Genomic DNA, 23,586 nt, shown 5'->3' with positions numbered 1-23,586 from the left:
TGTTCTTCCCCTTATGATATGTCCCCTGTTGTCAATGTATTTGATTTTGGTACCCTGCATCTTGTATATACTTTTATATAATTTGGGGATGGGGAATGGCAAAATGCTGAAATGAGGACACAGGGTACCCCTGTCACAAGACACTGTTGGAAATGAACTTTACAACTTCTGTGGAAGGGAGGATTGGGGGAGGTGGGAGAGAAAAGAGATAGTAGGAGTAAATCAAAGAATGGGGTAACAATGTTCGACATGAAATATACTCATTACCTTACCCATGAAACAGTAACCCCTCTGTACAGCATCTTTACAAAAATAAATTAATCCTGGGCCAAGGGGCTTCCTCTTGTGAATGAGTCCAGCATTGGTGAAGAATGACAGTAGTTCTCATGTGATGCATAGCAAGGTAGAAGGAAGGGAAAATTGTGTGTAAAATGCATAATTGTGAAGGTTTGAAAAATGAAATGGGAGGAGTGATTTCAGTGCCCTTTTTATAATTGTCATCACATTTATGTCGAGTGTAAAACAATGTGCACAATGTAGAAAGACAGATACAGGATATAGTCTAATCAATAGAGTTCTTGTCTAGGAAGAACAAAGCCCCAAATTTAAAACTTAGTACTTCTAAAAATGAAGCAAAAACTGGTATGGTCAAAGTAAATTGTATGCAGGTATGAAACATCTCAAAATGTACAATTGATGTGCATAAATAAAAATAATGGAACATATGATTATCAATATGAAAACATAAACTCATATCTGGCTTTCAGTTGCAAAGATCAATTGACAAGAAAATTTCACTTTTATTTATTTATTTATTTTTTTTGTTGGTTATGGGGCTTGAACTCTGGGCTTAGGCGCTGTCCCTGCACTTTACAGTTCAGGGCGAGCGCTCTACCACTTGAGCCACAGAGGCAGTTCTGGTTTATCTAGTGCTTTATCGGAGATAAGAGTCTCACGGACTTCCCTGTCTGGGCTGGCTTTGAACCTCGATCCTCAGATCTCAGCCTCCTGAGTAGCTAGGATTACAGGCGTGAGCCACCGGCCCCCGACTTTTCCCCCTTTTTTTTTTTTTTACACTAACACCAAAGTAAAGACGTGAACATTAGCCTTTAATGTTATTCTCTGTATGTCTGTGTCTTACAATATTTTCCTCCAGGAAGAGACACTTGTGGACATTGCTTTTGTTCATTAAATCTGCATCCCTAGATATGACAGGTGACATCATCAAAGAGTTTTCCTACAACCTCCCCCTTCCCATTCCCAGTGCTTGTTAGAATGTGTTCAACATGGGACTCTAGTTTGTTTCAATGCTTCACTGAATTTTAAACAAAGTAGGACAGTCCAAGAATGACAAAAGGCATGATGTTTATTGTGGATTATATACAGAAAAAGCAGTTTGACCTATCACATGGTAATCATTTTTTATTTTTGTCATACTAGCATATTAGTAAATCAGCATTAGAGAAATATTAGAACATGGAGTGGTGAACAAAACTATTATAAAGCATAAGAGACTATAGATGTGATAGTGCAGTGACACAGGAATCCCTCCAAAATGGAGAATGGATCTTCCTGGATCTGGGAGGGAGAGAGGAAATATGAGAAGGGAGGACAGGAAAGCATTCCTGGCAGGGGAAGGAGGTGAGTGGTGGCTCAGAGGAGGGAACTGCAGATTGCTGCACAGCTGGAGTCAGACAGCAGAGCTCTTCTTTACACTGGAATAAAGCGCAGCTGGTATGATGGTGGCAAAGAGATAAACCCATTTAGAACAGGAGTGGTATCAAGATCCTGTGGATCCACAAGTGATTTCAGGTTGAAGTTCTGTAAAATGGTGGTTAGGAATAAAAACAGCTCCATGCGGGCCAGGCCTTCTCCAGCACAAATCCTTTTGCCTGAAATTTTTGTAAAACAAAAACAAAAACAAGTCAAAACAGGAAATGACTCCATGTATGTAAGTGTGAGAGTGTGAAGCACTGCATTTGTAACTGGTAAAAGAAAGTGTCAATGTGCCTTCAGTGAATTCCCTGCACAGAGAGGAGGAAAGCTCTACAGGTACCCGGGAATATGTAATCTTCACTAATACGGTATCTGAGAATGGCAGCACAGGCACACACAAACTTGTAAGTCTAGCACAGGAGACTAATAAAGAGAATGCTGAGTTGGTAACTACTTTGGGCTACATTTTTAAGATCTTCTCTAAAACAAATCCAAAGAAAATCATACCAAACTAAATTATATTTTGAGAAAACAGATTACCATCTTCATATAAGCAATTTATTAAGTATTTTTACATGATAAATGCTCTTCAAAAACATTTTTCCTCTTCTCCTCCCTCTTTACTCTTTCTCTATGCTTGGTTGGAGATTGCCAAATTATTATATCAGTTATTCTAATATGTTCCCTGCTAAAGGAAAAGATCATAATTATGGAAGATCTTTTACCTCCCAATCTTACTTTTTCCTTTTTTCAACCTGAATGCTTACTCCCATTCCTTTTCTCTTAGTATTATCCCTACTAATCAGGAAGGCCTATGATCATATTTTGGGATTTCCTCTAAACCTTTGTACCTATAGAATAATAAATATGTAAGAGTGGAGGACATAGACCTACCTATGACTCCAAGTGGAATTCATTACATGTAAAATTAGTGGTAGGAAATACTCCTTTCCAAGTCAACTCAGAAGTCAAATATTGACACCGTCATTAACAACCCACGTGGAGTAAGTTAGTAAAATATCTGAGCCTTATTATCTTCAAATATTAAAGGGAGATGCTAATAATTCCTTTATAAAGTGTTGGTGAGAAATTAAAATAATAAAAGATTTTGATTTATTACAATTTTAATCAAGGATTCATTATTGATTTATAAAAATTTTGAGTCTCAGGTTTCAATGATACACTTTGTATGTTCTAGAGACATCTGTGTTTGTCTAAGGAAACCTATTCATATTGCTCATGTGAACTGTCCCCAGAAAAGTAGCGAACACATTTTGCATTTTAATATTGCCAGCCCAACTGTCCATTTTATCAGCCTACATTAAATTACAAAGTTTAAGTACTACATAATGAAATTCCTTTTGGCTATGATACATTTCCTATAGACATCAAGACCCAGCCCACATTTCATGTCCTTTCTTGTGCTCTTTGTGTCCATCAAGCCATAAAATCTTCCCCTCATTCAGCTTCCCAAATATCATATTCAGATTTTCACTGACACTCAAATCATTTGAAGCCATAATTTTCTCATTACTTAAAATGTTTCCCTTTTTGTAAAAAAAAAGTGAATTTTTGAAGAGAGATCACTGTCTTTCTCATGGTATCTATTGATAGATGTAAAGCAGATATCAAATGTCAGGTCATTAATTGGGTGCCAATGGCTCATGCCTACAATCCAACTACTCGGGAGGCTCATATCAGAGGATCATGATTAGATGTGAGCCTGGGGTAAGAAAGTCCCTGAGACTCTTACCTGCAATTATCCACCAAAAAGCAGAAGTACAGCTGTGGCTCAAAGTGGGAGAATGCTAGATTTGAGCAACAAAGGTCAGGAACAGGACCCAAACCCTGACTTCAAGCCCTACAACTGACACTTAAAAAAAAAAACCAAAAACCAAATAAATAAAGGAACAAACAAAAAAGATAAAAAGTCACAGTATCAGTGAAGGAAGGCTGCTCCCTGATCAGACACACAGCACACATACTGCAGGTGTGGGGATAAAATATCCAAGACACATGTCTTAGACTGAAAGAAGAGCTGAGTGCTCTGTGATCATTGTGGGACATCTATCATACATTGCTGATATGTCCATAGGATTATTTCACAGTTTCTGACACTGCTAAGAGTAAATGTTTTGTTCTTGTGGTTCATGACTTTCTTAAAAACGTTTTACTCTGTCTTCCATCTACTCTCTGTCCATGTTGAAGTACCTTAAGTGTCTTAAAATGTTGCTTATGCCATTTTCTGTTTAATAATCAAGTTCAAGAAAGTGACAAATGAGCCGGGCGCTGGTGGCTCACGCCTGTAATCCTAGCTACTCAGGAGGCTGAGATCTGAGGATCGCGGTTCAAAGCCAGCCCGGGCAGGAGAGACCGTGAGAAGAGACCGTGAGACTCCTATCTCCAATAAACCACCAGAAAACCGGAAGTGGCGCTGTAGCTCAAGTGGTAGAGCGCTCGCCTTGAGCTGAAGAGCTGAGGGACAGCGCCCAGGCCCAGAGTTCAAGCCCCACGACCGACAAAAAAAAAAAAAAAAAAGTGACAAATGGGTTAATACTCCACCCACAAATCCTCCTGTCTTGTCATCTGTGATGATCTTCCCTCACTGCCTTTTGGTGTTCTTCTGTGCCTTTTGGGAGAGAATCATTCTATAGAGAAGCCTGGGGGTGACAAATGCCACAGAAAGATGTGGGAGGGACCTCTGATGAGATCATCTTTTTCATTGTGAGTGAAGGCAGTCTAAATGAGTTTTACTCTTTAGGAAGAGATCATTATGATATATGTAAAGAAAGAATGCCAGAATTGCTTGCTTTACCTTGTTGAACTTGGAAGAAATACACAGAGTAACTGAAGCCTCACTAATCTGATCAAACAGTGGAGATGCATCATGAACAGAAAAGTGCAAGGGCATTGAGAGTGCTGCTCCTAATCCGGAGCTTCTGGGAAATACGCCAGCCCCAAGGAGGCTCTATGTAAGTTCCTACTGACATCCCCCCCAAAGTTATCCTGAGGTATGGAAATGAAATTGTATTACCTGCTGAGAAAGGCATAAAGTAGTTACTTTTCTTAAAGTTACCACTTTCATCCAGAAAGTGGCCAGGGTCAAACTTGTCTGGATTGGAGAATTCCTTGGGGTCATGCAGCACAGATGTCAGTGATGTCAGTATGGTTGTGCCCTGGGAACAATACACAGATAAGCTAAGTTAATTATATAGATATAGATGTAGATATATGTATAGAGACACCTGTATCTATATCTATATATACATAGATCTATACATGTATATACCAAGATCTGTATGAATTTATATATATATATAGTTAGATCTATATAAATCTATACACACATATGTAGATATATAGATATATGAATGTATGTATGTATATAAAGCCAGGTGCCAGAGGCTCACACTTGTAAACCTAGATGCTCAGTAGGCTGAGATCTGAGGACTACAGTTCACAGACAGTTCAGGCAGGAAAGCCCGGTGTTGTTTTCTCCAATCAATTACCAGAAAATCAGAAGTGGCACTGTGGTTAAGTGGTAAACCAGTAGCCTTGAGAAAAAGGTAAGAGACAGTGCTCAGGCTCTGAGTTCAAGCCCCATGAACGATAAAAAATAGTTAAAGCAGTGACAGATACAATGAAAAACACTTAGTTCAATCCTCTGGTCTATAGGTAATGAAGACTTCCATCCAATGAACTGGTTTCAGAACCAATAAATATCAACACAGAATGAATGGAAAAAAGGCAAGTATCTCCAACGTTTAACAATTCTATAGCAATAGACATAAAGGATATTGAAGAAGGGGCTGGGAAGGTGACTCAGTTGGTAGAGCGCTTGCCTTGCATGCCTGAGGCCCTGGGTTCGATTCCTCAGCACCACATAAACAAAGTGAAAAAAAAAGCTGGAAGTGGTGCTGTGGCTCAAGTGGTAGAGCGCTAGCCTTGAGCTGAAGAGCTGAGGGACAGTGCCCAGGCCAAGAGTTCAGGCCCCACGACTGGACAAAAAAAAAAAAAAAAAGGATATTGAAGAAGATTAAAGCCCAAGGAACTCAAAAGAACAAGTATAAAAAATGAGTGAATTTGAAGTGGATTCAAATAAGCAGCTGAATGAAGTAAGACAAACAATGCAATATATATAAATGAGGAGTTCAATAAAGATACAGAAATATTAAAAGAGTAATTAAACTAAAATTTTGGAAATGAAAAGCTATATGAATCATAAAAACAATAGAAAAGAGTGTATCAAATTGAAACAGAATATCAGGGATCAAGGTTAAAGTAGATATACTAGAATAGTCAGATGAAGAACTAGCTGAAAAGTAAAGTATGAAAAGATTATACAAGCCCACCTGGGAAACTTGAAAAGTCAAACCTATGGAACATAGACATAGAGGTTGAAGAAAAGGCCCATGCTAAAGGAATAGAAAACATAGTCAATAAAATTATGTGAGACTATTTCCTAAATCTTTAACAATCCAGGTACAAGAGTTTTTAGGACAGCAAACAGATCATATCAGAAATGAATCACTCCAAGACACATTATAGTTACATTAAATGTTCAGAAACAGTAAACAGTACTGACAGATGCCAAAGAAAAGCAATGAGTCATCTATGGTGTCAGGCCCATCAGCATAACACCAGAGTTCTCAACAGCAGAAACCTTAAAAGCAAGAAGGGCATAAAGCAATAGAAGGTCAACAACTACCCATCTAGAATACAATGGCTGCATTTGCTTACCTGTCCTTCCTCCATTCCTGTGCCCCTACATGTCCCTACTCCAGTGTTTCCATTGCCTGGTATCCATTTTGATAAAAATATGGAAGGATTCACAAATTTGAGAGTCACCCTTATGCAGGGGCCATGCTAATCTTCTCTGTATGTGCTGCCTAAGACAGCACCACAGTAAAATTTTAAATACATAAAAAGAAGAAACCTAGGCATTCACACTGTGAGACCACAGGAGGATACTTTGGGGAGAACACAAAGGTTCAATGCCTATGTGCATCTGATCATACAAAGTAATATTTATTGAAATGAACTCCAGGAAATGAAAATGTGTTTTTTTTCCTTCTTTTGATGTTTTTTGTTTTCTTCCTCTTTGTTCTGTTTGTTCATTTATCTTGCTTTGGGAGTATAAGGGGAGGCACAGAAATGCAGGAACAAAGGGTGAACAAATGCATCAGTGGCACTCACCAGACGCTGTTCAAAATGAACTATACAACTTGTGGATGGGGACGGAAGGAAAAACTGGGAGAGAGCCAAGGAAGGGGTGGCAGTGTCCAAGAAGAAACCTACTCTACCTGAATTATGTAACTGTAACCCCTCTGCACATCACCTCTATAATTAAAACTTTTCAAAGAAAAAGAATTATTACAGAGAATAGATCTGATTCAAAATATTATCATGTTTATGGTCAAAATTCATACATAAGTAAGAACATAGGGTAAATTTCCCTACTGTTATTTTTTAAATCTACTTAAGATATCAAAATTGACTGTGAAATACCAAGCTAGAAATCTTTTCTGCCAATCATAATGAAACAAATATGACCACTAAAATCTATTTTATTTACACCATCCTGGCTGCCAGTGCAAAAATTCAACAAAGCAAAATTATAGGCACAGGAATTAGAAAAGCAAGTATAAATTATGGTAATGCATCCTAAAGTTCCAAACAAATCTACAGATAATTCATTAGCAATGACTAGTAAATTTCATGAGTTTATATTTTGTGAGGTCATCAGAATGATTAAGGCAATTACGTTTCTATATATCAGTTACAAATTATAGCAAAAGCACCATAAAAATAATAACAATCAAGCCAGGCACTGGTGGCTCATGTCTGTAATCCTAGCTACTCAGGAGATCTAAGGATCATGGTTCAAAGCCAGCCCAGGCAACAAAGTCCATGAGTCTCTTATCTCCAGTTAACCACCAGAAAACTGGAAGTGGAACTGTGGTGCAAACTGGTAGAGCACTAGCTTTGAGCAAATGAGCTCATGGACAGTGCACAGGCCAACAAGCACCAAGCCAATGAAAAAATAAAACAGTAATAGTGAAAATGCTATGTATTTAGAGAAAGTCTATGAATATATTTGTAATCGATCTTGAAAACAAAATATTACTTGGAAACTAAGGTAAAGCATAGGTAAATTAGAACAGGACTCATTTGTGAATTGAAGAAATCAAGGTAACATTTTACCCCAAATTTATCTATAGCAGAATATATTGGGAAATTGATAAATGATAAGCTTTTGCATTCATTTGGAAATACAAAAACTAAGCATAGCCAAAAGATCAAGAAGAAGGAGAAGGAAAAACAGTAGGAGGAGGAAGAGGAAATAAAGACAACAAGGAGAACAAGGAGAAGAAGTCTTCAAAACAAAAAAGAATTTAAGGGGCAGAACAAAATTGGGATTCACAGTGTGGGAGACCAAGGATAATTCTGCATGGATATACAACCCCAAACTTGCTATACCACAACCTCTCCTGAGCAGCCAGCTGTGAGACTTTTGCAGCTCTCTCATGTGGTATGGAGGAGAGGAATCCTGCAGTGACCTCAAGAACTCAGGCTCTCTATGGAGACTCAGCAGAAAAGAAGCTCACTTTGGGAATGATGTAGTCTCTGAACTTAATGTCACGGGTCACTGCATGGGGCAGATTCATGGGTACAAGATCAATGTATCTCTGGATCTCATGCAGCACAGCATCTGTGTAGGGCATTTGGCTCCGGTCCTGCATGCAGGGGCTGCGGTGCCTGCCAATCACACGGTCAATCTCTTCCTTCACTTTAGCTGGTGAGACATAATAAGAAATGGTGAAACAGGAGGAAAATGATGCATTGATCACAGTAAGTCAGTGCTCCATAAATTGTGATGGTGAATCTTGACAAGATTTGAAGTAAGGGCTGGGAAGGTGGCTCAGTGGTAGAGTGCTTGGCTTGCATGCATGAGGTTCTGGTTTCGATTCCTCAGCACCACATAAGCAAAAAGAAAAATGCCGGAAGTGGCGCTGTGCCTCAAGTGGTAGAGTGCTAGCCTTGAGCTGAAGAGCTGAAGAACAGCACCCAGGCCCAGAGTTCAGGCCCCACAAATGGATCAAAAAAAAAAAAAAAGAATTGAAATAAAAAAAATACATGCCCCATGGAGTATTAATACTTCAGCATGCACACACATCATCCTACATGGTAGCCTTATAATGAGTTAATTTAGTTTCTTGTTAAGAAAAACACAAAAAAACAAAAAGACTATTAATGTACATGTAATATACTTTACATTGAAGTGAAATACCTTTAATATATAAAAAGTATATTATCATAAGAACTACATACTTATAAAACTGTAACAATGAAACATTTTAAAATAAAGGGAATAAAATATTGACAATAAAAGTACAAATTTGAGGACACTATTATCTTCACTTGTATCTTAGGGGATTTCACAAATTTCCACAAATATGAATGCTAATTCATGGGCTAGCCAACATAAATCATTCAAAGTATGACTTTGAAGATGTTAATAAAATATTCCCATTTTGTTTGAATTCAGAAATATTTTTTGCTGATAAAAGAGATAATTTTACAGTAAAGACTTTTAAATTCTATTAGTTTATAGATAAAAAGTAAATAATGTGTCTTTTTAAAAAGGAGTTTACTTTTTCTGTAGTTGATATCAATAGAAGAATATATTTCAAACACTAAACAGGACATAATTAAGTAAAAGTATGAATGAATGTATGTTATAGGGACTGACTTTGGTCCAGACACATTGTAATGCATGAAAGGCTGCGCTGACTAGAAACCCTTTGTACATATATCAAATAATAAAAATGAAAATCTTTCTATGCATCTATGGAAGTATCAACATTGAATACATTTGAACAATAAATGTACCCTAATAAAAATGCAGAAGAAGAAATGGTAGTTCTCAAAGAAAAACAATAAACATTATTTTTTATTTTAAAATAATTATTATTTAAGAACTATACAAATAGTGTATCTTTGTGTATGCATGTGTACAGTGTAAAGTACTACTCCCATTATCGAACCACTTTCTGATGATATTCATATTGGACATCCTAGAATCTGCTTTGGAAAATTATATTAATTTTCTAAATAATGATGTTTTTTTTTTTTTACTGGACCTGGAGCTTGAATTCAGGGCCTGGCTGCTGTCCTTGAACTTCTTTGTGATCAATAATATGTACTTTGTGCTCTATCAGTTGATCCACAACACTACTTCTGCCTTTTTTCTGAGTGGTTTATTGGAGATAAGAGTTTCATTGACTTTAATACCTGGCTTGGCTTCAAATTTCAATCCTCATATCTCAGCCTACTGAGTACATAATAATCCAGGCATGAGCCACCTGTTCCCAATATCCAGTTGATTTTTTAAATCACTGTTAGAGAATATTTATTGATATCCTAGTATGAGAGAGTGAAATGTGCATTCACACCTCTGTCGTATATATTTAGCCACATCTACAAATAGGCACATAGAGATAAACATGTATGTTTCCCCTTACTTCATTCATAACAATATACTAGATATTACATATCAGTTTTTGAACCAATATTCACAGTTTCAATCATTCTGGCTAGGCAATATTATTCCCTGGGTGGAAATTAGAATTGCATTCCATTTATTGTACTTCCCATTTCTTTTTTATCAGTCAGTTCATGATTTTCTATTTCCTGAGTTAGAATTTTTGAAAATGCACAAATACTTGGGTAAAACATCTCGCAATACATGGTCAGTAAGTAAGAATTCTGAGACTCTTGTCCATGTCTCCTTCATTCTCAGTGTCTCCTCTCCCTCCTTGCATCATTGATTTCTGGTTTGTTCTGATGTTTTCTGAGTTTGTAGCAGACTCAGTGAGTTTCAGAGTACCCCATAACCTTCCTGTCCCAATTTCTGGAGTCCATGATTTTCTTTGACTTGGTTTGAGATAACTGAACAAAATGCGTTTCACCATATTATACTATATTGTGTGAAAAAAGAGAAAATGGGGTATGAAGTTTATGGCTGATTTGGAAGTCTACTCTCCCATCTTTCCTCTTTCCTCTTAAGAATTTTGATGCAATCCCATCATCTCTTGATATCTGACCTAGTTGTGTCTTTCTGAAACTTGTGATGATCTTCTTTCTAACCCTGGTATTCTGGAATGCTACAACTTTATGCTGAGTGAAGGCTTTTATCCCTTTATTCTGCTGGACACTTAGAGAGAATTTTCTATCAAATTGGTAAAATATGGAGGTTTGTAGAGTTCTTCATTATGGAAAAATTTCAGGAAAAAAGACAGAAAGTTGTGCATCACCTGCAGGGGATGTGGTCACAGAGGAACCCTACTGCATTGTTGGTGTGAGTGTAAACTTGTTCAACCACTTTGGAAAGCAGTATGGAGGTTCCTCAAAAGACTCCACATAGAGCTCCCCTATGACCTAGCAATCCCACTTTTGGACATTTACCCAAACAATCACAAACAAGTCTATACTAAATCTACCAGCACAACTATGTTTATCGCAGCATTATTCACCATAGCAAAGCTATGGCACCAACCCAGATGACCCTCAGTAGCTGAATGGATCAGAAAAATGTGGTATTATATATATATATATATGTATATATATATATATATATATATATAATACTAGTATATGTCTATGAGAAGCACAAAAGGTCAAAAGCTATGTACGTATGACCATACAAGCTGATGCTAAATGAAATGACCCCAAAGATAAGGACACAAGAAGTTTTATCTTTTTTGCTGTTGTTTTTAATGTATGTATAATGTAGTATGTGATATTTTTGTTTCTTTTCTATGTTCTTCCCCCATGGTATAACCCCTGTCTTCACTGTATTTGATTTCAGTGCCCTGCATCTTGTATATACATTTTTTTAATTTGGGGAGGGGAAGGGAAATAACAAAATGCTGAAATAAAAACACAGATTGACCCATTGTAACAATGAGATGTACAAGACACTATGTTGATAACCAACTTTACAACTTTGTGGGTGGGGGAGGGAAGAGGTTGAGGTGGGGAGGGAAGGAATGGTAGGGGAAAAACAAAGGAAGAGGTAACAATGCTCCATAGGAAATTTACTTATTACCTTTTCCATGTAACTGTAACCCCTCTGTACAGTGTCTTTACAATAAAAGATTTATACAAAAAAGTTATGCATCACAAACAAGAGGGTTTGTTTAGGCCTCTCAACTTTATACTTCACTGGGTTTGCCCAAAATTTCTGAGCACAGAATTCTTAGTACAGAGAGAGAGAGTTTTCTTGGTGTGGAGAGAGAGTTTTTCTTTTCATCTGAGGAGTGGAGGTGTGATAAGAATTTGAACATGGAGAGTCCATTTGCTAAATTCTTTTCTATCTTCTTCGATACTTGTTATTTCTAAATAGGAAACTTTATGAGGTTGGGGATGTGGCTTAGTGGTAGAGTGCTTGCCTATCATGCACAAAACCCTCGGTTTCATTCCTCAGTACCACATACGCAGAAAAAGGCAGAAGTAGGGTTGTGGCTCAAGTGTAGAGTGCCAACCTTGAGCAAAAGAAGCACAGGGACAGTGCCCAGGCTCTGAGTTCCAGCCCCAGGACTGGCAAAATTAAAGGGGGAAACTTTATGGAAGTTTGGAGACATACCTTGGTTTTCCTTCCCTCAGAACTTTTCCTGTTACCAAATTTAGGTGAAAGCAACATGTGTCTGGCTCAGTTACTTTATCACAATTACATCTACTCTGAGTATCAGAATTTTGGTAGACATCTTATCTGGTTAGATAAGATGGTTAGAGAATAAAGCATTCTCTTTTCTTTTTTGTTGTGAGAGGACTAATTCTCATTGAAATTATTTTATACTTATTTCCTAAATCTTTACATAGTGTTTCCACACCTAAAAGCAATAAATATTAAACAACATTATAAAAGATTAAAAATCACAGATGCCCTTGTAAAATTCTAACTTTACCAAACATAAGTTTTATGGACTTAGATTTCTGAAATTTTAAAATTCCTTCAGGTATGGCATCTGTCTCAATAATACCTTTCTAATGAGTTTCTTTTTAGAAAATGTTCTGGAATGGAATTTATCTCATACATCCTCATTAATTTTTAGGACTTGTACTTATGCATTGGTGACAAGAGATCTCTTGGGTCTATGGCAGGATTAGAATAGCCACAATGAGGAAAAATGTATAGAAGAACCCATTGTGAAAGCTGGAGTTTTGGTTGTAAAATCAATATGTTATTGTATGTCAATTTATGATAGAGCAGTTTTCCAACGATTACCTACCAGAAAATCCAGACACAAGACAGTCTTGCTGCTTTTCCTACCTGCCGTGTTCTCATCACTTGTCTCTGATTTCAGGTGGAGGCACAGGATGTTGAGCTGTGAGACATACCTGACAAGGCAAATCACTAGCAGCATCTTTCCTATATTTTCTGAAGTTTCACCTAGGTCTCCCCCTGTGCTCCTACCTGTGACGTGAGGGTACTTCATCAGGAGCAGCAGGGAGTATCTCAGTGTTGTGCTCGTCGTTTCTGTCCCAGCACCAAATAAATCAGATGCAAGTATTGTCAAACCTTCATTAGTAAATTCCAATGGCTCCTTGTGATTTTCCTGCTCCTAAGATTTGATGCAATTATATTATTTACCAGCACATGTGATGACAGTGAATTCACAGTATCCCACAGTGGTATGAAGTTGGAGAGTAAAAGAGTAAGAGGAATGTACAATTGACAGTGGGATGGTGACTAGTTTAGACTAAGTAAGGCTTCAGGCCTCCTGGGCTGTCCTGACTCTGATCTGGTACTGTGACTGTATTTGAGGTCATGAAACTCATCATTCATTAAAGCTACTAATAACTGAATTTTCTCTAAATATTGAAGGATCAGAAAATTGAATACTGCAAGTAGGAAAGTTAGGGACATAGGTGTTGTAAGCCTGAAACAAAAATCTGCAATTAAAAATTTTTTGCAGTTGATGTGATTGAACAGAGTGTGGGCATTGTCCTTGAGCTTCTTTTCTCAAGGCTACTGCTATACCACTTGAACCACAGCTCCACTTCACTATTTTCTGTTTAATTTGGAGATAAGAGTCTCAAAGACTTTTATGTCAAGGCTGCCTTCACTCTTTGATCCTTAGATCTCAGCCCCTTGATAGTGGTTTTACAAGCATGGCTCCTAATTGCAATTTAACTTCTTGTATCACACATTTGCATATGCTCAATATTGCTTGTGAAAATGCTAAAAGGCAGCAAAACTTAGGAGTCACAAGGAATGAGAATGGGTTCATCAAAACCTGATGACTCAGCAGATGGGAAGCACCAAGTCAGGTGGTCTAGGGAACCTGAGTAGGAATGACTAGGAATGCATGAGCTGAAGTGACAGTAATCATGAAGACAAAAAGTGTTCACATTAACTTATCATTGGAACAAGGAGAGAGGATGGATGAAGCAGTGCCAAGGACTGAGAAGATGGCTCAAAACCAAGTTGTCAACCAGGTTGTAGCTTTAGATGTTGAATGAGGAAATCATTAAATGGTCAAAATACATCATTTTCTAACTGGTGTCTGGTCCAGCATTAAATCTATCATGCTTTTGTAATCTCCAGATGACTTGCAGTATGCCTAATAATGTGTTATTAAAACAATTTAATTAAACGGATGCTCTCAATATTTGTACACTCTTGGAAAAGAGTCATCTTCATTGACTATATCAGCATCACATGCTTTGAAAGCTGGTCAAGTTAAACAATCTTTGGTAATATCTACTTTTCTATGATCATCAAACTACAGTTACTCTTAAATCTTGAGGTCAACTTACTCTAGAATAGTATGTACAAACACCAATATTAAAGCTCCATCTGTCATAATAAATTTGGAGAGTTAATAGTTGCGGGTCACATAGACTATTATACTCTAGCCTGTATAAATGTTGAAAAATTAGCGGAAATTCTAAATGAAGAAAAATCCAATGATTCCATGTCATGGGCTAAAGCACTAATTTTATCTCATATGTTATCATCATGCAGGAGATGTTAATACTACTAAGATAAACAAGAGAAGAGAGTCTGTCATGAATAGATCTGCCATACAAGAAGTGCTAAGGGGAATCAGCTTTCAAGTAGAAACTAAAGCATATTCAACAATAAATTCACACCAAGTCAAGAAATACATATCCTTGTTAAATATACCCATACAGAAAATATGAATGTTAATTATATTACATGTTTTTCAACCTCTTTTTAGGTTTTTAATATATATTTTTAAGGGAAATATAGGAGGCAATAATCATAGATGAATTCTATGGATACCCAATGTATTAAAGATGTAATGTGTGACAAAACAACCGAGGAAGGATGCAATTTGAGGGGAGAGGATTAAAAGTGTAGTCAGACACTAATTCGCTCTAATTTCACACTAGATTGTCATAAGGGTGTTATAGTAATCCCAGGGTAAATAACAAGGATTCAATTCTACTTAGTTGATTGCAGTATACTATATAGATATATAATACATATTATGTATGAATTATCTATATGTATTTTACATATATGTTACCTATATAATATACTCATTATATGTTTATGTGAAAAAACATAAGGGAAACCTAAAACCTACATAATGAAGATGAATTAGTTAACCTAACAGAAGGGGTGAATTTGACTAAATTACTTTATACACATCTATAACATATCACAATAGAAGCCTTTGCATAATAAATTTGTTAATAAAAATGTGAAAGGCATAATAAAATATTATTGTGTATATATTTTTAAATACCACAATTAACAATCTGTTATAAGGAAGATTAACCAAGACCAATTAAGAATCATTCCAAAATTATTTCTTCAAAACCTATTCTGACTTAGAGAACATGCAGGAAGTCCACCATGATTACATAATCTATTCTATACAGTATATAATAATGACACTCATCTTTATATAATGACACATATTTTGCAGGAAAATTGTTTCTATTTACCTGCTATGTGCATCCTGCTTCTCCTTATTATATTATTTTATATAAAAAGAGTAAATGTATTCTAATTATTTGAGAAATTAATTTTAAGTTTCCAAGGATGCTTAATGTAGATTCCTTTATATAACTGATAACTTGCTTTTTCAAGCACTGCTGGTCTGATGGTTTAAACATCTCTAGTAAAACAGACTAATTAGTATGTCACAGAATGCTCAAGGACTCAAATAAATGTGATTTTTGACATTTTACCTGTTTCTTTTTAATCAGGAAACAATCAATCAAATCCCTTGGATTGTTAACATCCAGTGATTCTTCATGGTCATTTATTTTCTTCAAAATGTAACTATGTATATCATCAAAATTTTTTAATGATGTTTTATGACTTCCTGGTAGATAATCAATGAGATCAGGAAAAAGGTTGTAGATCTAAAAGCAAAAGTAATAACTTAATAAACATATTTGCATATACATACCATATATATTATAGAAAACTTGGCTGTAAATAAAAATGACACATGGCTTCCATCTTGAAGGGAAATTTCAATGGAACATATAAAATGAGAGGGGTTCAAGGATACCCTAAATTACAGTCTCATGATAGAATACCTAACCTCTCTGTTATCACATATTTATTAACTTTTACAGAGTTTAAACTACGCCAAACTCTGTAAAACATTGTGAAGATTTTTTTGGGGGGGGTCTGGTCATGGGGCCTGAACTCTGGGTCTGGGCGCTGTCCCTCAGCTCTTCAGCTCAAGGCTAGCACTCTACCACTTGAGCCACAGTGCCACTTTCAGCTTTTTTCTTTTTGCTTATGTGGTGCTGAGGAATTGAACCCAGGGCCTCATGCATGTAAGGCAAGCGCTCTCTCACTGAGCCACCTTCCCAGTCCCAATTGTGAAGATGTTTATAGTTCAATTTTGTCATTTCTCCCCAGGCTAACTTATCATTTAGGATCACAGTGGAATCAGCAAACACTCTGACTCTACTCAGTGATTCCTTGTAGTTTCTATTGTTGCAAATATGCTTCCTCTCGGAGGAAAAATACTTCTGTCCAGTAATAGCATGAATATTATAAGATGTCAGATTGGAAAACAAATCTGTGGGAAATGTAAGCTTTCAGTAAGCACCTGGATATCCACTGATCCACTAGGCATCTATCAGGACCTGAACAAAGCAATTTATAGGAAAATCCCTTTGGTATTTATTGAGAAATATCAAATTAATTGCTTAAGCACATTAACTTGAGTCAATCCTCTAGGCTTAGACATCTTTCTCAGTTGATTACTTTATATTGTTTTTCTTCCATTTCAACATCAGTTAGCTGTCAAAGGTTCTCATTTTGACATGTCCATATATAAATAAAGTTAATTTTCCTTTTGGTGCCAGTACCAAGGTTTGAACTCAGAGCCCCAGACTGTTGGTTGGCTTTCTTGGTCATGACTGTTTTTTGCTGACTATTTGGGAGATGGATTCTGTCACACTTCTCTGCCCTGGCTGGCTCAAATCCCTGATCTTCCAGGCCTCATTCTCTTGAGTTTATCTATGAGCCAACAAGGCCCAGCTACACAATACATCTAGATGAGACAATATATCTAGACTCATGCATTACTCTCCCTCACTCTCCCTCATCATTTCCTTCCCTGTTTCCTAAACGAGTTTCAACATGCTTCATTTTGGAACTGCAGAAAATGAACCAGACCCTTATCTATTTCCCTGAAGTTACATCAATTGAAAGTTGATCAAGGATTTTAATATAAACCTGGAAACTAATAGGGAAAATGCTAGAATGTGTGGTCATAGGCAGTAACTACCTGAATGGCACTCTACCATTCTTTAGGTAGCACTGTTGGGTCCAAGTATTCACCTTACTATTTATTTAATTTGGGTCTGTTGAACAACAACAAAAAAAGACAAGTGTTTTCTTAGGAAGAAAAGATCTTGGCTTCACCTGTATCCATGGTGAGCTCAGCATCTCAACATTCTCATTCAATTTCTCCATCAAGTTCAGAAAGTTCTGGTCTTTATAATCAAAACGATTCTGGAAAACAATGGAGCAGATGACATTGCAGGGAGCACAGCCCAGGATGAAGGTGGGGTCACAGGGTGAGCCTGAAGAGTCAGAAACAAATGAAATATACATATGAAATACTGTACTCAGCCTTTGTCATCTTTACCAGTTTTTATTACTGTTTTACTTGTAAATTCCTCTAACAGCCAAATATCCCATTTGAATTAAACCTGCATATCTTTAACATGGAACCTGAGTTGGCCAGTACAAACCAACTAGCAAAATAATGTCAGTTCATACTAATTACCTTTACCTATAGTCTTTCAATCAGATATATGCTATGTTGGAAAAAGAAGACTTTTACATACCTAATAGTCAACCATTCAGAGTAGCAATAAATCTGTTTCCAAAACCTATAGACTACACAAAACTGAGAAAGTCTGTGATGGAATATCAGGTGTCTATAGCTTTTTAAAATCACCAATGGAGAGAAACTAAAGAGAGATTTTACCAGAGTTCAAGTACTAGAATGAACCAAGGTAAAAAACAGAATGCTTTCATGTTGCATGAGGAAAAAGAGTAATAACTAAATTTAAGCCTGTTATTAAATGTAAATGTCAGGGAAGGCAAACAAAAACATAGCATTAATAAATGGGAGATTTTTTTTCATTTCAAAATTAATAAGTAAATTTCCTCTCCCTAAGGAATAAGTAGACACTAAGTCTAATCAAACACAAAATTTAATTTATGGACAGGGCTGAAATTTTGAAATTCTTCAATAAACAATATATACATACATATTTAAATTTGTCTGCCTCTCAGGTTCTATTATTTGACAGATTAATTTTATTTTTGGCACTCTGTACAATGAAATGGCTATGAGCAAATCATCAACATGTAAAATGCTACTGAGTTTAAACTGAAAGTAAATAGTCATGAATTAAACACATTGTGAATTGACGTGGGTTCTTTGGATTAAACAAGTGTCATTGAGCTAGTTGCATATATTCAGGCTAGTTAATGATTGAAATGAGTCTAAGCTCTCAGAAAAACTTTTATTATAACTATGAAGGGGGCATTTATTTGGGAAGTTGTTGAGATTTGCTATGACTGCAGGTGTGACATTCACAGGTTAAATCTGATTTTAAGTCTTTCAATTTATTTGGAACAATGAATTTAAACAGCGAGGTTATGTGGAATCCAAGTGGACAATTCTATCCATTGTAACCATAGGTTAGTTGATTTAGGTAAACGTGTAATTAACAGAAGATTTTTAACATAAAATTCAATACATATGGAGAAAAAGAGACGGACAAAATTGAAAAATGAGCTAGAATACACTAAAAGAAGACTGGATAAAGAACTGATCATAATAGTTGAAATATAGCTAATTGTGTGTATTTTACAGATAGAGCACATATTTATTCAAAATACATAAATAAAATTCTAAAGTACTGGGTAAGAAGAAATAAGTAATGTTGACCTATAGAAATTGTACTATATTTTCAGAGAAATAATTTTTTAATGAATTTTATTGAGACAATAAAGCAAATAAAAGCTTACACCATACCACGACTATCCAAAATTGTAGGCATGGATACTGAGAAATCACTGAAATGTCAATGATAATAAGCGTATCATATAGTTGCATCTTTGTGGGTAGACAGGGTCGTTACCACACTGTTCAATTAGCGCGCACGATCATGCAATGGCTACATTACATACCCTCAATTATGCTAAGAGGGAAGCATTGTTCCTTAACTCTTCAGAAAAGAAACAGAAAGTATCTATTTAGCCAAACACTGGTGTGTTAGGTCCCCACGGAAAGTCAGAGGCTAGAGGCTTATTCCTTTGGTTCTTTCCTCTTGAATCCTAGAAGTCCCTGGCCAGCACTTGAAACCCAAGCAACTGGCATGCCTGGGTGCAGCTCAAGGTCCCTCTGAGATGATCTCTGCTTCCACTGTGGACACACCCCCTCCCCGCCTTCCCTATATAATTTTTCTCCTCCCCTCATAATCTCTCTTGCTCCGCCCAATCCCGTTTTGTGAGGCTCAAGGTTTGCTCTCTCCCTCTCTCAATAAACACTCTTCCCTTCAACCAATCCAGAGTTCCCTTTTGGCAACCTTTACATGATGATGTGATGTTCTTAACAAGAACCCAGATACTCAGGAGGCTGAAATCTGGGGATTGTCGTTGGGAACAAGCCCAGGCAAACAAATCGCTGCAAATCTCTCACCAGCTAGAAGCTTGAACAGGAGGTATAGCTGAAATGGTAGAGCACCAGCCATGATCTGGGCAAGAGTGTAAAGCCCAGAGTTCGAACCCCAATTATGGCATAAAACAAAAAAAAATTACATTCATGATTTCTGATTGGAAGACAAAATAACCCATTTCTGAAACAGAAGGGACATAATGCAGCCTTTTATATTCCTCTCTAAAATAGTGATATAAAGCAGCTCCCACCCTTGGTTTTCCTCAACTCCTCCACGAGGCAGCGGGCTTCCTCTTGAACACGCTCTTCAATGCTCCTCTTCCCCATCCCAAAATTCCGCAAGGTCATGAGTGAGAAGCGCCTCATCTCTCTCCATCTGTGTCCATTGCTGAAAACAATTCCTAAATGAAGGGAAGCAGATACATGGATGGAGAAGTCAAGCAAGGAAAAGGAAGCTGACAGATGGCAGGTACAGGGATGGCCAAGCTTTGGCTCTTTTCCCATCCTCCTTATCCACACATCCTCTGCCCACACACACACATGGATATGTACACTTACCAAGGCCTCTGTTAGCTTTTTCAGCCAGTGGGAACCTGCCTCTTCCAGAGAACTCCTCCCCATGATCAATCAGAGCTTCCTTCACTGCTTCATATCCATGCAACACCACAGTGGGCTTCATGCCCAAATACAGAGTGAACACAGGGCCATAGACCTTTGAGAACTGGAAAATGAAAAGAAAAAAAAATACTAGTGAAAGAAGCCATTATTTGTTCCTCAGAGTGAGCCTGAGCAAAAGTGATATCATCATTATATTTTTTATGCTTCTTTATTTTGGCAAACACAACTTAAAATATTTGCAAAGATCATATGTTATAAAGGAGGTTTATTATAGCTGTCACTTGGAGATGGCCTATAATGTGCCATGCAATGGACGGGGCAGTTGATACAACATTAGCATTCATCCTCACATCAACACACACAGAAGCCTTGTCATGATTCACAAAGAACAAAACAAAGGTCTGTGGATTCTAAATTCATTTCTAGAGCATCATTGATAAGGCTTATTGGACATTCCATGCTTAAGATATGTTTAATTCTCATTTGTACTCCTAACCAGTGTCAGATTACTGCTTTCAGATAACCTCTGAAGCTCTTACTGGTGAGAATATTACTTCCTTTGACAAACAAGAGAAACTGCAGTTTTAAGTCAGCACAGGTGTTTCTATAGGCAAGTGCAGTTTGGGATCTACCGGTATTAGAAGCAGAGGGTGGGCCCCGCAGAGGCTGCCCTAGTACATGAAACATCCTCCCAAACAATTTCTCACCCAGCAGCATTTTTTGCTCCAGACAAAGTTTTAAGCAAAAATCCAGGTGGAGGGCTGGGAAGGTGGCTCAGTGGTAGAGCGCTTGCCTTGCATGCCTGAGGCCCTGGGTTCGATTCCTCAGCACCACATAAGCAAAAAGAAAGAAGCCAGAAGTGGCACTGTGGCTCAAGTGGTAGAGTGCTAGCCTTGAGCTGAAGAGCTGAAGGACAGCACCCAGGCACAGAGTTCAGGCACCATGACCGGACCAAAAAAAAAAAAAAAAATCCAGGTGGACTCTGATACCTTCAGTATCCGCTAAATGGTCTCATGTCTTTATGTTCTCTCATCCTCACAGATAGCTCCTTTCAATCACTCACAGCTTCTCAGAGTCGTTAGCTTTCATGATTTTGTTTAAAAAAAATCAATGTCTAATATGCTATATTACTTTTTGAATTAAACATTTAATCACAGAATTTCCTTATCATGGAGGTTCAGGGGAAAAAAAAACCTCACAAATTTGAGTGTCTAAGTAAGATGGGGAAAACCATTTGCAACTTTGTGGCTGAGACTAAAATAGACATTAACCCCTCACATAATACATTACTTCATTCCATGACTAAAATAAAAACTGGAATGGTCACAAGCATGTAACACTTTTTACAAGGATTTTGTTTTATGATAATAAATCAGGCTATTCTACCTTCAGCAATACATTGGAAATATAGCTTCATTAATATCTGTCAGAGACCATTGTGCAAACATGAAGAGTACTTACCTTGGTTAAAGATTTAGTGATGTCTTTAATATCAACCTGCAGTATGTTTCCTATAATTGGGAAGGGAGTGGGGCCCGGAGGGAGCTTCCTTTTCCCAGAGTTCTGTCTCCATATTGAAAAGAGAAGAAGACAGGAGAGACCCAGCACCAGGACAACTACTGGACCCATTGAGGCCTTCTCTTCTGAGAGTACTGTGAGCTTGCAGGGCAGACCTTTTATAATGCTCCCTGAGACTGTAGGTGTGCCTCTTTAATGCTTTAGTCATGATTAAGTACAAGTTTACTTTAATCTCTTCTGATTAGACTTTCTCATGATAGAGATAAAAGTAGAATGACCTGTACACATGTCCCTCTTTCCAGAGGGCACAGAGGCAATTGTGATTTAGTTGCACTTGTTAGTGATCAAATACTGGTACTTAAAATACAAACCTCCCTGCTTTCAATGTTCAGCTATGCTTGAGAAGTATTAAAGTCAACAACTTGAACGTTATTCAAACATGGTATTCATTTTAAAAAAATTTTTGTTGCTATTCTAAGGTAGATGTACAGAGGGGTTACAATTACATAAGTCAAATAAAGAGTATTTTTTTTGATTCTCAGATTAGTGGCATGTTGGGAAGTTTTGGAATTTAGGATATTCTGTATTTTCCAGGAAATGTGTATTTAAACTTGTTTTTTCCTCTATATAATACTTCCAGATGTGTTGTCACTATTGAGACACTTCAACACGTTGTTAGACTTGTCCATTGTTATTTCTAACTCAATGTAAAATACTTAGCATCAGTCATGCATTTTGAAAAGCTAAATATATATTGAATACTGATCCAAAGTTGCAGGTCCTTGATCATTATAGAAGAGAAAAATGGAAAGCTAAGATGTTTATTATTTTTCTTTTTCTAGTGAGGTAAGGGAGGAGCAGGAGTACAGAACTGTGGATGCCACGTGGCTCATAGGTGGAAGAGCAAGGGTTTCAGGGAGATGTCTCATGGCCATTGCCATGCACCATGGCTTCCTGAAGAACAGTCCTGGAATTCTCTTCCCACCACTGCAGCATTGAAATTTGGTCCGTATTACTGAAGGGAAAGCCTTCATCATGTGATTTAGTGACAGCTTTTCTATTTTTCATTCAAACCAGAAAAGCTGTTATGCCGGTTTTGGTCTCTTTATAAGGAAAGGAAAATAAAACAATATTCAATATTTGCATAAATGAACATGTCAATATGAAAGCCTCTTGTATAACCCATTGATGACATTAAATAATTCACAAATAATACACAGTAAAGAAGGGACAGTATAAAGAGTAATAGTCACTGAATTATGTGGACATAATTGAGTCATCATGGATCATAAGGACATCTAAACAAGTAAAATACAACCACAGGATGCAACAACACTGAAAGACTCAAATACTACTAAATTAACATATAATGTTTGGAAAGTAATGCGTAACTAAAGGTATGTTTATAAGGATATCATATTTGTTCTAAATTGACTACAGCCGATAGTTTTAATTTTAATTTTTGGTGGTACTGCGATTGAAACTCAGGCCTTGCAATTACAAGTGCAAAGTGCTATAATACTTAAGA

The 23,586-nt window shown here is 37.0% G+C and overlaps 1 protein-coding gene and 1 pseudogene across 1 annotated transcript; both read right to left on the bottom strand.

The window, feature by feature from the left end:
• Positions 1–1,710: 1,710 nt before the first annotated feature.
• Positions 1,711–22,169, bottom strand: LOC138825802 (cytochrome P450 2C5-like). Its single transcript, XM_070020465.1, has 9 exons — positions 22,002–22,169; positions 20,481–20,643; positions 20,174–20,323; positions 17,651–17,811; positions 15,949–16,125; positions 13,196–13,343; positions 8,325–8,512; positions 4,751–4,892; positions 1,711–1,892 (listed from the first exon to the last, which is right to left on the bottom strand). Exons 1-9 carry the CDS (start codon positions 22,167–22,169, stop codon positions 1,711–1,713), a joined length of 1,479 nt encoding a protein of 492 aa, XP_069876566.1.
• Positions 6,530–6,615, bottom strand: LOC138826237 (U6 spliceosomal RNA; annotated as a pseudogene).
• Positions 22,170–23,586: the final 1,417 nt, after the last annotated feature.

This window comes from Dipodomys merriami, unplaced genomic scaffold, assembly GCF_024711535.1.
Source record: "Dipodomys merriami isolate MVZ:Mamm:240054 unplaced genomic scaffold, mDipMer1.0.p SCAF_14, whole genome shotgun sequence".
NCBI classification, from domain to species: Eukaryota; Metazoa; Chordata; class Mammalia; order Rodentia; family Heteromyidae; genus Dipodomys; species Dipodomys merriami.
This window is presented reverse-complemented; position numbering and strand designations above follow the sequence as displayed.